Source organism: Hirundo rustica, chromosome 10, assembly GCF_015227805.2.
Source record: "Hirundo rustica isolate bHirRus1 chromosome 10, bHirRus1.pri.v3, whole genome shotgun sequence".
Classification (NCBI taxonomy): Eukaryota; Metazoa; Chordata; class Aves; order Passeriformes; family Hirundinidae; genus Hirundo; species Hirundo rustica.
The window spans coordinates 405,046-419,144 of record NC_053459.1 but is presented as its reverse complement, the minus strand read 5'-3'; the positions used below and the strand labels follow the sequence as shown (position 1 = coordinate 419,144).

At 39.5% G+C, this 14,099-nt stretch overlaps 1 protein-coding gene across 3 annotated transcripts in view; it reads left to right on the top strand.

Moving 5' to 3' along the window:
- CLSTN2 (calsyntenin 2) overlaps window positions 1-14,099 on the top strand; it is a 378,177-nt gene that overhangs the window by 303,774 nt on the left and 60,304 nt on the right. For all 3 annotated transcript variants that reach the window (XM_058421872.1, XM_040073986.2, XM_040073987.2), the window contains exons 6-8: window positions 3,562-3,747; window positions 8,304-8,552; window positions 9,008-9,129. In XM_058421872.1, coding sequence (XP_058277855.1) covers window positions 3,562-3,747; window positions 8,304-8,552; window positions 9,008-9,129 — 557 coding nt within the window. The remainder of the gene's footprint in view (window positions 1-3,561; window positions 3,748-8,303; window positions 8,553-9,007; window positions 9,130-14,099) is intronic.

The following is a 14,099-nucleotide window of genomic DNA, read 5'->3' as shown; positions in this document are numbered from 1 at the left end:
TCTTGGGATAGATTCAGTATCTCAGTGATCAAGATCCGTGTTTACATAGCTGCTTTATAATTGATGAAATCTGAACTATGAGCTTGACATAGTGATATTTACACTCCAAGGCTGTATTGTAGGGATAACTCAGCCGGGGCTGTCTTGCATGGTCTGGAGCTGCTTTATGCCACAAGTGGCAAGTAAAAGCCTGTTGAATTACAAAATCCAAACAGAGGCTGCAAGACTAAACAGTGCTAGGTTTTTTTCAGACTTTCTCCCTGGGATTAGTCTTCTACCCTTACACCGTTTACATTCCTAAGTTTGCAGTATAAGGTGGTGTTACAGCAGGACTTGTGCCAGGTATGTGTCAAAGGAGGAGCTGTGTTGGTTGGGTTTAGCTAACCTAAGTGCATCTTGCCAGTTCAGGTGGGATTATGTATCTGAACATATCTAAAATTTAGGTATTTAGAAAATACCTAAATTTAGGGGCTTTTGCAGACTCGGGTTACATAAGACTTTTCCTCTGAATCACTCCAGAGGAAACAAAAAAGTGCCACATTTCTGAAGGGAAGGTGCTGATCTTTTGATTAAGTCCTATGTGGGATATTATTCTGGGAGGCAAAATAATTATATTCACCCCATTCAAAATTAAATTAAGGACTTGGATTACTCACTCAATAATTATTTTGTACTGTTGCTACCACTTATTGTTGCTTGTTCCAACTCTGCACTTCCCAGCATTGCTGCCTGCACTGGTGACGAGATGCAGAGGGTGCTGGCCTCAGCTTCACACCTCTGGGAGCTGAAGTCCTTGGGGACAGGTTCTTTAGAAATAAGCTAGTTGCTTTTTATCAGAGCTGTTGCTGCTTTTAGGGATGGTTCTGCCATCACAGGATTGTAACCTGCTCCAGTATTGCCTCACGCCTGTCTGGAAATGCCTTTGGCATGGAGAGGGACTTCTTGGTGGGATTCCTTAATCTGCACTAAGTCAGTGAAAGGAATGCTGGTGCAGTTTAGGATGAGGATTGATCTGTGGTGATGCAGTGGATCAAGGTACAAGGACACTGGCTCAAGTCTAGTTGATGTTTTACAATTTAGAGCTGAGATAAATGCAAGTGATTTAGGAGGTACAGGGTTTATGATCTCTGGATACAAATTCCCACTTCTGCCAAGCTGAAAGGTAATACTGTGAAACAAAACACCTTTTCCAGTTCTTGTGGCAGAAACAGAGAGCTCCCATCATTCTTCATTCAGAGCAGTGGCATTTTATATGGTGTGGGTTTTATAAGGACACTCCTTGTATAGCTAGAGGTGAGTGTGCAGCTGCAGGTACCTTGCAGTTCATAATTCAGTCACATCTCACATCCACTAATGGATATTTTATATGTGTACTGGTTCATTTGGTATAGCTGAGAAATGAAAATGTGACAGAAAGTGGCTGAAATAGTCAGAAAGGTTTCAGATTTATATAAGACTTAGTTTCCTTTTTGGGTAGAGGAATACAATGCCTGAACTGGTGAATAAGAGATTATAAAAATCAGTACTTCATATATTATTTGTTTGTATAAAACCAGCAAATTATTTTACTTTTACCTGAAGTACCTGAAAGAATTTGGTGCTCTTGTTCAATTGGAAAAGTGTTAACCTCAAATTTCTGCAATGGAGAGGGAACAGAAACCTATTATTGTAACAATGTCCTATACATGGTACTTGAAATTCTAATGGAACTGTTTAAATGGACAATGGCAGAGAAATTATGCAATATTGTAGAACAAATCTAATTGAATATGGAACAAATGGAGTGAATTACCTGAAAATTACAACTGAAATAGCAACTCAGTTATATGTCTGCAGTCAGGGTTGTCTTAGTGATCATGTACAAGTCTTAAAGATTTTGGTAAAAAGAGATATTAAACATGCTTTCAGCATGTTCCAGGAAGTCTCATCTTCCTCTTGTTAACAAAATGCTGTATGAAACCAATTGGGTTATGTCAGGAAGAAGATCTGAGAATTCTGAAATGCAGACCAGTGGCTGTAGCATCTTTGCCTGGACTCTCGACTAATGACTGCCTCACACTTCAAAGCCTTTGCATGGATGTTCAGACTTTCTTGTAAATGTTTGATGCAGTTTGAGACCAGGGGAGAGAGCACCTTTTTTCAAGCTTTCTGAAATGAAATCTGTTGAAAAACACAAACTCCTTCACTACTAAATGCACATACATATTTGTATCCACTATTAGTTTTCCTTCCACTGATGTTTAGAATGAATCTCTGTCCATTTGCTTTCAGGGATTTGGTTGACTGCCAGGACCTAGAACTTTTCCATTTATGAAGTCTTCTGTCACCTAGAAAGATTTAAACTTGTTACAGCAATGAGGTCAAGAACCATGATAAAAGCCAGAAGGCTAGAGCATCTCTCCTTTAAGGGCCAACTGAGAGTTGGGGTATTCCACTGTGGAGAAGGCTCCACAGAGATCTTGCTGAGGCCTTTCAGTGCTTGAAGGGGACTTACAAGAAAGATGGATAGAAAGATTTTACTGAGGTTTGTAGTGACAAGAGGCAACAGCTTTAAGTTGGATTTAGATTGGATAAGAAAAAGAATTTTGTTTTCCTATAAGGATGCTGAATCATGGCACAGGTTGCCCAGAGAAACTGTGGCTGCCCTATCCCTCAAGCTGTCTGAGATCAGGTTGGATGGGACTTTGAGAAACCTAGTTTAGTAGCAGGTATCTCTGCCCACGGCAGGAGGGGTGGACTAAGTGATCTTAGAGGATCCCTTTTAACTCCAGCCATTCTGTGACTCAATGAGAATATGAGCCATAAAGACAGCTAAAATACATGTTTGCAATTACTGCTGCTTGTTTGGGTTTTCTCTGAAGCGTGTTGCAAACACCATAATTAATTGGATTTCAGACATTAAATGCTTCAGTTGAGCAGCACAGGGGGGCACGTGCGGCACAAACAGGTGGCTGCCTGAGGCAGGCAATTGTTTAAATGTTGTGGGCTGTGAGGCATCTGTATAAGCATGGATTCATCAGATCTGGCTGGAAGCATGTCATCCTTTCAGCTGAAATTTCCTGTCATTAGTGCTTCACAAAATTAGGAAGATATTCAAAGACAAGAAGTGGCACTACAGAGGTGTTATATTAGACTGACGTGTGTAGCCTGGTCCTTGGAGGTATTTTGTTCTTCTCAAAACACTGTGAAAATTGACCAAATTGGGTGCAGCAGAAGATACCTCCTCCCTGCAAAGCTGGCTTGTAGTCTGTCATGGGAATGTGGGCACTGCAGCTCCAGACTGACACCAATTAGCACTTCTTGTCAGGAAATGTGTGTAGCCCCTGCTTGTGTGACTCAATCAGCATCAGTGTTACTTAAGTGAGCCTGACACTCTTAGAGAAACAGGGCCAAAATCCAGTTTTTTTAGGACAGCAGCTTATTGATGCCAAGTTTAGAAATGCTTATTTTTGCCTTAGACAGTGACCTTTGAGAACAGTATATCATTTGAAATTACATAGCTCCTTTCCCTTTTTTACTCACCATTGGATCTTGTTGGTTTTTATTTGTTTGTTTTTCCAGACTGGAACAAACGGATTGAATACAGGCCTGGCTCTGGCAGCATACCCTTGTTTCCCAGCATCCACCTAGAAACGTGTGATGGACCAGTGTCCTCAATCCACACCACCACTGAACTGCAGACCAATTATATCGGAAAGGGCTGTGATCGTGAAACCTACTCCGAAAAATCTCTGCAGAAATTATGTGGTATGAGTATGGATTTCAGTTGACATAATAATGGTTTTGCAGACAAGGCATCAGTTCCTTTTGACCAATAAGCATGCAGCACTTGGAATTAGCTCAGCTGGCTCACTTTGGATTGCAGCAATGAAAATAGAGAGAGTGGTGATATTTGACAGCTGCTCCATTTTTCTTTTCCATTTGTTTTCACCCTATTTCATACTATCTCCCTGCCTTTTTAAATTTTTTTTCTCTCTTGCTCCTATTCTCTTCTTCTTCCTCATTCCACCTCTTTCTCCTTCTTTCTTTCCTCTGCTACAAATACTGGTGTGACAGTGTAGTGATATTTCCAGTGTAGATTTGTCATCAGAGGAAGACCATAGGACTTGAAGGGAATTGAATCTCCCTGTTGTGTTTCGGTCCTCCTGTCTCAACTTTCTGTTCTGCTGCTCAGTGCTATGCCAGAGGACAAACAAAAAGCAAAAGTATAATCTGGGCAACCATTTGAGCAAAAATATTTAAGAAACATGAATTTCAGATAAGAACTGACCTGGTGGAGAAATATTTCCTAACTTTTCCTCCCTTTTTGTGCTTTTTGATAACTTTGTGCAAAATGCAGAAGTCAATTTTGAAAGGCAGGTTAAATACTTGAAGATACTGCTGTACTTTTTTCAGACTTTAGGATTCTGTATCTGGCAAAGCAATGGCCATGCAATAATTCCTTTATCTTTCGAGATCAGATGTCTCTCCTGTTTTAATATCCTGTCTTTAGAGTCCTCCTCTGAAGCCCTGATGGTGTAGACATCAGTTCTCATCTTTTCCATCTCTTTGCCTGGCTTCTGTCTGAGCTACAGTAGCAATTGTGCAATTTTTTCCATTTAAATGTGTGGATTTTGTTTTGGGCTGTTACGATGTAGGGCTCTCCTTTGCTCTGATAACCACTCAGCAGTGCTGCAGATATGTTAAGATCAATATACTAACCTTTAAGAAATATTTTTTATAAATGAAAAATTTCATCCAGTGTTACTAAATTTTTAAAAATGGAGAAGCAATTTCCAGGGAAAAATAGATGGCAGTTGCAATTATCAGTTATTAGTGGAGATGGAGAAAGGGAGGTAAAGGTGAGTAGTAGCATTGTCATAAAATCTGAATGTTTTCAGCTCCAAAATTACTTAGTTAAGATCACAAAAACCAATCATGACTTCAATTCTGTGTCTTTATCCAACTGCCTAGAATATCAGATGAAAATCCATCTGCCCCAATAGGCATCTTAATTGTGGTAATGACATTAATTCTGAGAGGCTAAGCTAGGCTTGATTTCATAAAACACTAGAATTTTAATAAAAATAAATATGTTGTAGCTAAAGTCAAATACTTTTGCCTCCTCTAAGAAATTGTATTGGCAGCCAAAAAAAGAACATTGCTTTGTGTTGTTACAGACCTGAACTGCAAATGGCACAGTCACTCAGTGCAGATCACTACTGAAAAGACCTAAATCACAAAATTATTACCTTGAAATCGAACACTAATATCAGCTACATCCAACTATATTATCATTTCAAGTGTGGGGCTGAAAGGAGGTACCTTCAGCTGGTGTAAAAGTCCCTAGTTGAGGAAGGTTGTGCAAATCCTAAGGGGTTCAGTTTGCAGAGTGTGGCTTGACTGCCTCACCTGCTGACACTGGAGTAGAAAAGAGAATTACAGGCATTTCTTGGGTCTGCCAGGGCCATTTTGGTGGCTGCAGGCAGCTCTGAGCAGTGGACAGGCGTCACTGCTGAACTTCAGCTCTGGCTCAGCACATCCGTGAAGAAAAGCACTTGAGAAAACAGGTAAGGGTGTAAGAATGTGTGTAAATAGAGGGAAAATTCTGACTGCTGAAAGAACTTTTTTTTTTTTTTTTTTTTTTCCATCCAGGTTGTCTGTATCTTCATAGAGAGCAGACATGGTAGAAACTTGTAATAGGATTTTGATAAAAAGGTTGTAAGTGACAATGTGCTTTACATGAGAATTGCATTTAGCCTGGCCTGCACTTTGCTATTTAGTATATATTAACGTCCTTAATGTAGAGAGAACTCTTAAGAAAGCAGGTTAAATTATTTCTGGAAATCAGTTTTCTCCCAGAAATTGCCTTGTTGTAACTAATGGTTGGATGATAAAATCCTTTGAAAAGGAAGAAAACCCTGATTTTTTTTTTGTACAGTGAAGCACTGTGTGATTGCAGAGTATACAGAACTGAGCACTCAGACAGCTCTGCACCATGTAAAATGCAAGGCTCTCTCTCTATAATTAAAGATCCAGTTTATAAATTCTGTGCTCATTTCTTCATTTGTCTGTTGGAAATCTGGAGAAGGCAGATGCCAAGGAGGGTGAATTAAAATTCATTTTTTATATGATGGAAGGTTCAAGTCTGCTTTTCAATAACCCAGAGATTTGCACTCCCTTGGACAGTCAAGGTGGACAGCTTAAATGATTAAATTATACTTGAGTCATTTTAAAGTCAAGGAATTATTAGTGTTGTGCCTCAAAGCATTTTAGTAAGCATTCTTTCACCTTGTCATCTGACAGTAATAAAAAGTATAGACTGTGTAAAAGACACCATTTTTGCTAGAAAACATCAGAATAAATCACACTAAAATAAACATAGGTTAAGGAGCCTAAAATATAGTGGAAAGATGGCTCTGGTGCCGTCTCCTTTCCCTCTAAATGTAGATTAAATAGAAAATAATGGGATTGCTAATTCTCACATGTGGCAGATGGGAAACTGAGACTGGGCATCGCACTCAAGGCTCTGCTCCAGCTAGGATCCTGTCCTCTGTTATCCTGGGTGGTGTAGCATTGCAAGAGGCTCAAAGTTGTTGATCTGATCACAAAGGACAACTTGGGCTGGATGTTACTTAGTTTTCAGCTAAGCCAGCAGTCTGGTCCAGCTCAGTGAGCAGCATCACTGTGTGCTTATCCTGGCACAAGGTTTGGAGTCCAAATGTGCAGGACTGGGAGAGGAGGTGGGTGCATAAATCACTTGTGAAAATAAACACTTTTATATGCAAGAGGTGCCTCAGGGTCTCAGCCCAAAGCTGAGCTTCATGCAGCAGTTCCTGCATTGTTCTGGAAGAAGTTTAAGAGAAAATGGCATTAGGCGCTACATTTTGGAGGAGCACTGATCCAGTGATAAGGCTGTTCTGGAGGCACCTCCAGAGAGATCTTTGCATTGCTCCAAGTCTGTACATGGCTGAGCAGCCTGGGACTCTGGCTGTATTTATTAGGATAGGAAAAGCATGATTTATTCCAGCCGAATCTCCCAAGCACATAATCCAATGGTTTTTCTCAGGGCAGGATTAAAACACTAACAGGATGAGATTCCAAACTTAGCCATAAATCTCCATACAAATATGGGAGAAAAAGTAGAACCTGTTGAGCTTGGTGCTGGTTACATAAATGCAATGTCCTGTATTATCCAGAATTGTAAAACAAATACCCTTTGTCTCCATGTTCAAACTATGAACATGAAGGTGTTAGGTTTGGTATTGAAAATATCACTTCAAAATAGCCTCATTTTGCAGTAATAAATTTTGGAGAAGAATCCAAGACATTCAGTTACAGAATAAGGTGACTATTTCTAAATCATAACTATAGTAGCTTTTTTCAAAAGCCTGTATTAAACAATTCTATACACTTTTGGATTAAAATTTTTGCACTGATGCAGAGATTTGGGATGCTTCATCTCTTCTTGGTACATGAAGGATGGCAGAACATCTTAGCAGGGGATTTTTAATGGCATCACAGTTTGCTCACCATATTGCTACTTGACAAAGCAGCCACAGGAAGACGAGGATTGTTTGTGCTTTTTACTCTTGGAATTGTATTTCCTGCTAATGGCTGTCTTTTACTAGTAGGTAAATGTTCTGGGTAACTCCTTGCATGGTTTTCATAATGCCTGGCAGTTACTAAGCTGTAAGCAAACACAGAGCTGTGAAGGACTCTGCTATTTTATCAGATCTTGGCATCATGGTGTTTTCCATTTCAGTCTATTATTAAAGAACATACAGAGCTCCAACCATCAAATATGTACCAGAAACCAGCACTGGAGTGATTTCTGGTTGGAGTCAATCGCCCCTGTGAATGGACATTCCTCCCCGCATTACTGAGGATATCCATGGCTGGCTGCTGGACACTGTGGAGTCTGTCCTGCATTCATCCCCTCTGTGCTGCACTTTACAGCACCAACCCCATATACCTTCCTACTGTCAGGGAGGGAAGATAAATGCAGAAAAAATGTTTTAACTCTTAGCAGATCTTGAAATAGCTGAAGAAATATTATTAATGAATTTCAGAAAATAATGAACATTTCTGAGAAAGATAACTTTACATTATTGTCTATGGTTTTCTGTGCAGTACATTTAATCTAGAAAACTCTTGCTGGTTTACGATGGTGAGTATTTTAGAATGTTTCAGTGATTTGGCATTGAGGCTGGTAGGACCATTTGGGTTAGTAAAATAGCCTAAAGAGTGTGAATCAGAACCCTGGCCTATATTAAATTAATCTTCACAGCTTTTTAATTGGTCTCTCATTACGTTATTTCCAGGAGCTTCCTCTGGTGCCATTGACCTGTTACCATCCCCTAGTACAACAACCAACTGGACAGCTGGGCTCCTCATGGATAGCAATGACATGATTTTTAAATTTGATGGAAAGCAAGGAGCCAAAATCCCAGATGGAATAGTCCCAAAAAATTTAACTGATCAATTCACCATCACTCTGTGGATGAAACATGGACCTAGTCCTGGATTAAGAGCAGAGAAGGAGACTATTCTCTGCAACTCTGACAAGACAGGTGAGTCTGTGTATGGAAAAAATGTTATGCAAAGGGAAAATTAACAGCAGTAGAGTGTTGCCATCTCTCCTCACTTAATTTGGTCTGAGAAAACACTAATCTCAGATGGTGCCATTCCATCTGACTTCGGAGCTTATTGAGGGGCCTGATGACTTACCTGAATTTCAAACACAGCTGGGATAACACAGCTAGAGATTTCACAGGAATTGATTGATAAGTAAATTATGTTTATTTTTAAAAATTATTTAGATTGGGAGAAACAGTTCTAATTCTTCACTGAAATTAGTTTGATGAAATACGCATTTGGATTTTATTTATTAGCTGGGACAGGATGATTCCATGAACAAAGCTGATATGGCATAATTCAAGAAGAGCCATAATGATCCATGAGAAAGCTCAGTTCTTTGGGGTTTCTCTGATGTGGCTGTGGTGCTGAGCTGGTGTGTCCTCCACAGAGATGAACCGGCACCACTATGCACTGTACGTGCACAACTGCCGCCTCGTGTTCCTGCTGCGCAAGGACTTTGACCATGCTGACACCTTCCGCCCCGCTGAGTTCCACTGGAAGCTTGACCAGGTACTTCCCTTGTGCTGCCCAAGGTCATCTGGAACCCTGCCTCCTCCTCAGCCCCTCTAGACAGCACAGGAAACCACTCTCATCCCAGATCCCTGCTCCTCAGCCCCTTTAGACAGCATAGGGAACCTTCCAGATCCCTCCTTCTCAGCCCTTTAGACAGTACAAGCAACCATGCAGATCCCAGATCCCTCTTCTTCAGCTCTTTAGACCACACCCAGATCCATCTCAGATCCCAGATCCCTCCTCCCCCACCTCTCTAGATACCACAGGGAACCACCTAGATCCCAGACCAGCTGTCCACAGTCTGTCTAAAATCTCTTGCAGTTACACTGCAACTTGCAGCTGTTACAACTCTAATTAGGATCCACATAAAGTGAGAAATGAGTTAACTTTGTCAAGTCATTTTATGCACTAGTTTTAGTTTTTAATTGAGCCACTTTAAATGTTAAGTGGAGGTTTATGTACTTTGGCAGTGGAGAGAAACATGACATTGTATATAGTTCCCTAAAAGTTTTCCATTTGTCATTTCTATAAAATCTGCTTTATCAGCATAATGGAAGTGATGGAAACCTTTTCAGTAAAGAATATGCTGACACACAGAAAGGCACTTCCATTATATTGTGAATGCAATCTGCAGACCTTTTCTTTCATCTGCTGTGCTGTATCTAATTTAATCTTATTATTAAAAGTATATTTGCAAGAAAATTATTATTAGAGAGATAAGAGTTGCCTTTCATAGATTTATTAATTCTAGGCAGGATAAGGATCATTTGGATGAAAGAAGACAGACTTCAGCAAAGTACTATTTTTTCAAAGCAAGTTTCTTATCTTTGAGTCCAAATTATGCTATTGAAAATGTAGCTATAGGAATGTTTACTTTTAAAATTCACCTTCTAAATGCATATAAAAATGAAATCTTCATCGTGTTTACCAGATGAGTATGATAAGAAAGCCTGTGGTGGTCATAGCACTCACTTTGCATTTACACTAAACACTCTGGAATCAGTTTGTGCTGTACTCGATATGAAATCTTAATGTCTCAAAACAAATTGAAATTAAATCGTATTGAAGACTGCAAGTCAAGGGTACCTTGGTTTGGAAAGACGGGTGTCTACTAAATAAGGCAAGAGCCTCCCCTGAAATGGAAAATGTAAACCCCCTCCCTCTGAGTTATTATAATTTCGAAGTTAAGGGGCAAAGATATAGGAATAGGAATAACAGTTATTTACTAGGAAAATTAAAATAAAAATGCAGTAGTAAAAAACCCCACAAAAATAAACAAAAAAACCTCCCACTGACAGAGTCAGAATACAACCTGACACCCGGTTAGTCAGGGTGTTAGTAGCAGTCCAATTAAATGGTGGCTTTAGTCCTTGTGGAGTGACAGATGTGGTTCTGTTGAAGCAATGATCCTGTAGAAGGGTGTAGTTTCCCTCTGAAGGTCCAGTGGTGGTGAGATGGGTCCAGTGGGAATCCAGTGGATACAGGCTGCCTCTGGTGTTCTGAATCTCAGATTTTATCCAGGTAGGAATCCTTGGCTCTTCCCTCTGGGTGGAGCATCTCCCAGTGGGATGATGTAATTTTATCAGTCATGCAGTGAGCCTTAATGGCCCATTAACAGAAGATATTCCCCAGAGGGAGGATGGGTCATGGAAGAGATAAAGAACACTGCCCCACCTGGTTTTAACAGTTGGCTTATTGACAGAAGATATCCCCTCCCCACCCCTCAGAGTTATGAGGAATGGAAGAGATGAAGAAACACTGCCCATCTGGTTTTAACCGATGATAATAGAGTACATACTTTGGTTACATCTTGCATTGTAACCTAAGACAAGGAGTAACTGATATCACCTCAGATAAGGCTGTTCTGAGTGCTGAAAATGGACTTGTATTTCCTAACTCTGTACTAAGCATCTCAATTAATGATACTGCAAAGTTTTTGGAAAGTATCTTGGTTTTGAAAATTGAGTGCAGTCAGCTTCTGTGTCCTTACAATGAGAGAGAACCAGTGTTCTCTCAATAAATGAAATTTGTGTGTGACTCTTGTAACTTGGCCATGAACCTTGCTAACTACTTCGAAAAACTCCTACATGATGGAAACTAGAGACAGAAAATATTTTTCTAGGTTACTTGATTAATTTCCTTTCATTCGGCTGTTGTCAATTGATTTCCACAGTATATTTTCAGCTGTTGTTTATAGCTGAAAAAGAAAGTAAGATTAAAGTATAAATAAAGTTTGTTATGGGTTGTGTACCCAGACTTCCCTGAAGATAAATTTATATTTTCATGGTGATACTGTTGTAAGTTTTGTCATGAAGGGACCTCATAAACCTTGCTACTTTATCTCTTCCTCACGCTCCACTTGCCTATATGGTAGAGTAAACTAAAAGAAACTGAAAATAAAACATATGTGAATAATGGGCCAAGAAGGAACTTGCATGGTTTTGAAGACAAGGCAGTAAGAAATTGTCACTATAATGTAGTAAAATGATGCTGCCTTCTAACTGTATACCCAGAGTGGTCTATTTTAAAAAGTGCGGGATATTTTAAAACCATGTCATAAAACAAGTTAGGATCCTACTCATTATGAAAAGAAGCTGGGCTAGACTTTCAGGAGTACATTAAGTTGATTATTTGCATATTTAGACACTAACACACCTCTGGAAATCTCACCTTCAGAACAGTTTATTCTGTAGTGACTAACCCTCCAATTCCCTGTTGTTTGTTTTCTAAGAAAAGCCTGGGAATGGAGCTGCACCCAGCTGCTGTTCCTCTTCCCCCACCTTTCCTGTGGGACAGGGCTCTGCAGACAGTACATGGCAAAAATTACTTTGCAAGACCCTCCAGGGCTTGGTCCCAAGCACAGGCAGAACAGAGGAAAATGTGGCAGAGCACTTTATTGCTAAGCTCACTTTTATGAGTGCAGCAATCCAGAGATTGTTTTTGCTGAGAGAAATCCAGTGACCTTGGAAGAGGGTGAAGCTTGAACTGGTGAAATCATTTATCACTTTCACTGTGGAACAGTAAAATTTATGACACCAGCTGCTCTGGGCTCTATCTACTCCACGAGACTCCTCATTCTTTCAAGGCAATGACCAGGAATGTGAGCTTATTGTCATTCCAGGTTTAATTTAATTGTCTATATCTCATTTCTGTGGTGGATGAGTATGGCACACAACTTAGCTCCAGGCTCCGTCCTTGTCTGGATACAGGGATCTATGGAACATTTTATACAGCTGCAGCTAGAGCCTCTTGACTCCATGACAGCCTTGCACAAGAAGTTTCTGGAACCTCTACATGACAGTGTCTGTCAAGTTAGCTCTGGGTAGATTGTGTCTTTAAGTCAGTTCATAAACCTAAAGATTTATTTCCATTATGGCTTTCAGTTTATTTGCCCCTATTTGTTCCATTAATGGCCTTTGCTGGTTGATTTTTTCACTTACTGCACTGATCTATGACCTGAGAGTGACACAGCCCTGGGCAGACATGTCTTTACCAGTGACCTGCTGACACAGGACCTCTGCAAAAGGTGCTAATAATCAGAGGTATCAGACTTTTTTACTGAAGGTATCCTTGTTATTTATAAGAAACATGGGAAAAAAGAAATGTGTATAGTTTAGGATTTTCCCCACTTTCATCCTTTTGCAAATTAAGTGTCTTAGTTGTGAGAGAATCCAATAGCAGTAATCTGGAAGAAAAGGAAAAAAGAGCAATATTAAAGAAAATCATTGTCAGGTCTGTACTGGTTAATGAAAACTGCAATAGATGCCCAGGTTCCTTTCTTTTACTTAGTCCCATTTCCTTGTAAGCCCAGGTGTTTCCTTTGTTTCTGAAACATGACCTTTTTTCTGAGTTTCCCATTCAAAAATTTCAGTTGAATATCATGATGTGTTTGTCAACATTTATGTAATTTATTTTCTCATACTTAAAGTGTTAGACACTTTTCAAACCAAACAACTTATTACAAAAAGTTTTGTTACCAAAGTCAGTAAAAGACATCTAAATTATCATCTAATTGTCTCAAATGGATAGGAACACAGGTGTAATTTTAAGTGAATTATTTAGGCAGCCAAATATGCATTAGGGCCATCTAAGAATTGCATGTAAAATAGTAAAACTGTTTCTTTGACTTTCTTAAAAAGCTGTGAACCAAACCAAAATTGTAGTTTGAATGATGAACCAAGGCATTCAAGCCTTTGGTGACAGTGGAATACATAACATTAAATAGGATGATGTATTTCACACTCTGTTCAGCACAGATATTACACTTTTGATACAAATATGAGGACAATCAAGCCAAAAGAAATTTTTCTTTCTCCTAAATCAATATGATAGCAACACTTTTTTTTATTGGGAGAAGGTATATGAGCCAGAGATGAACAATTTTTTCATGTACTTTATTCACCATGCAACATTATTTTCAGGATCTTATCATTCTGCAAACAGTCTTCACCCAATGAGAAAAATTTATGTTGATCCCATTAAAAACAGGGAATGTAGTGCATGATGTGGAGTCATTCCAAGTCAGCAAAAAACAGATGAACATACAGAAAGATACTGTTTCTTTACTGAGATGAGATAAATTGCTTTGAATAATACAGAGTTAACCTGCAGTGCTTTTTATTGAGAAAACCTCCCAAAACAATTCCTTTTCTAACAGGAACTACAGGAGATGGTTTAGATAAATCTAGATGTGGTGCATTTTGTCTGTGTGGGCACGGAGCTGCTGAACAATCAAGGCAAGGCCTTGGCTTGCACATCACCACTTCAGTGGCCACACACACACTAGGGGCTTCCCCTGGAGGAAACAGTTCTGCCCAGTCAAGCCCTTCATTCCCAGCTCATTTTTTAAAATCAGCACCTTCTCAAGGACATGGTAGATCAGGAACTGACTTTCAAAGGAATTTGTTATATGATAAGAGGGAGAAGTGAAGTTGATTTGGTATCTGGACTCTTTTTTTTTTTACATA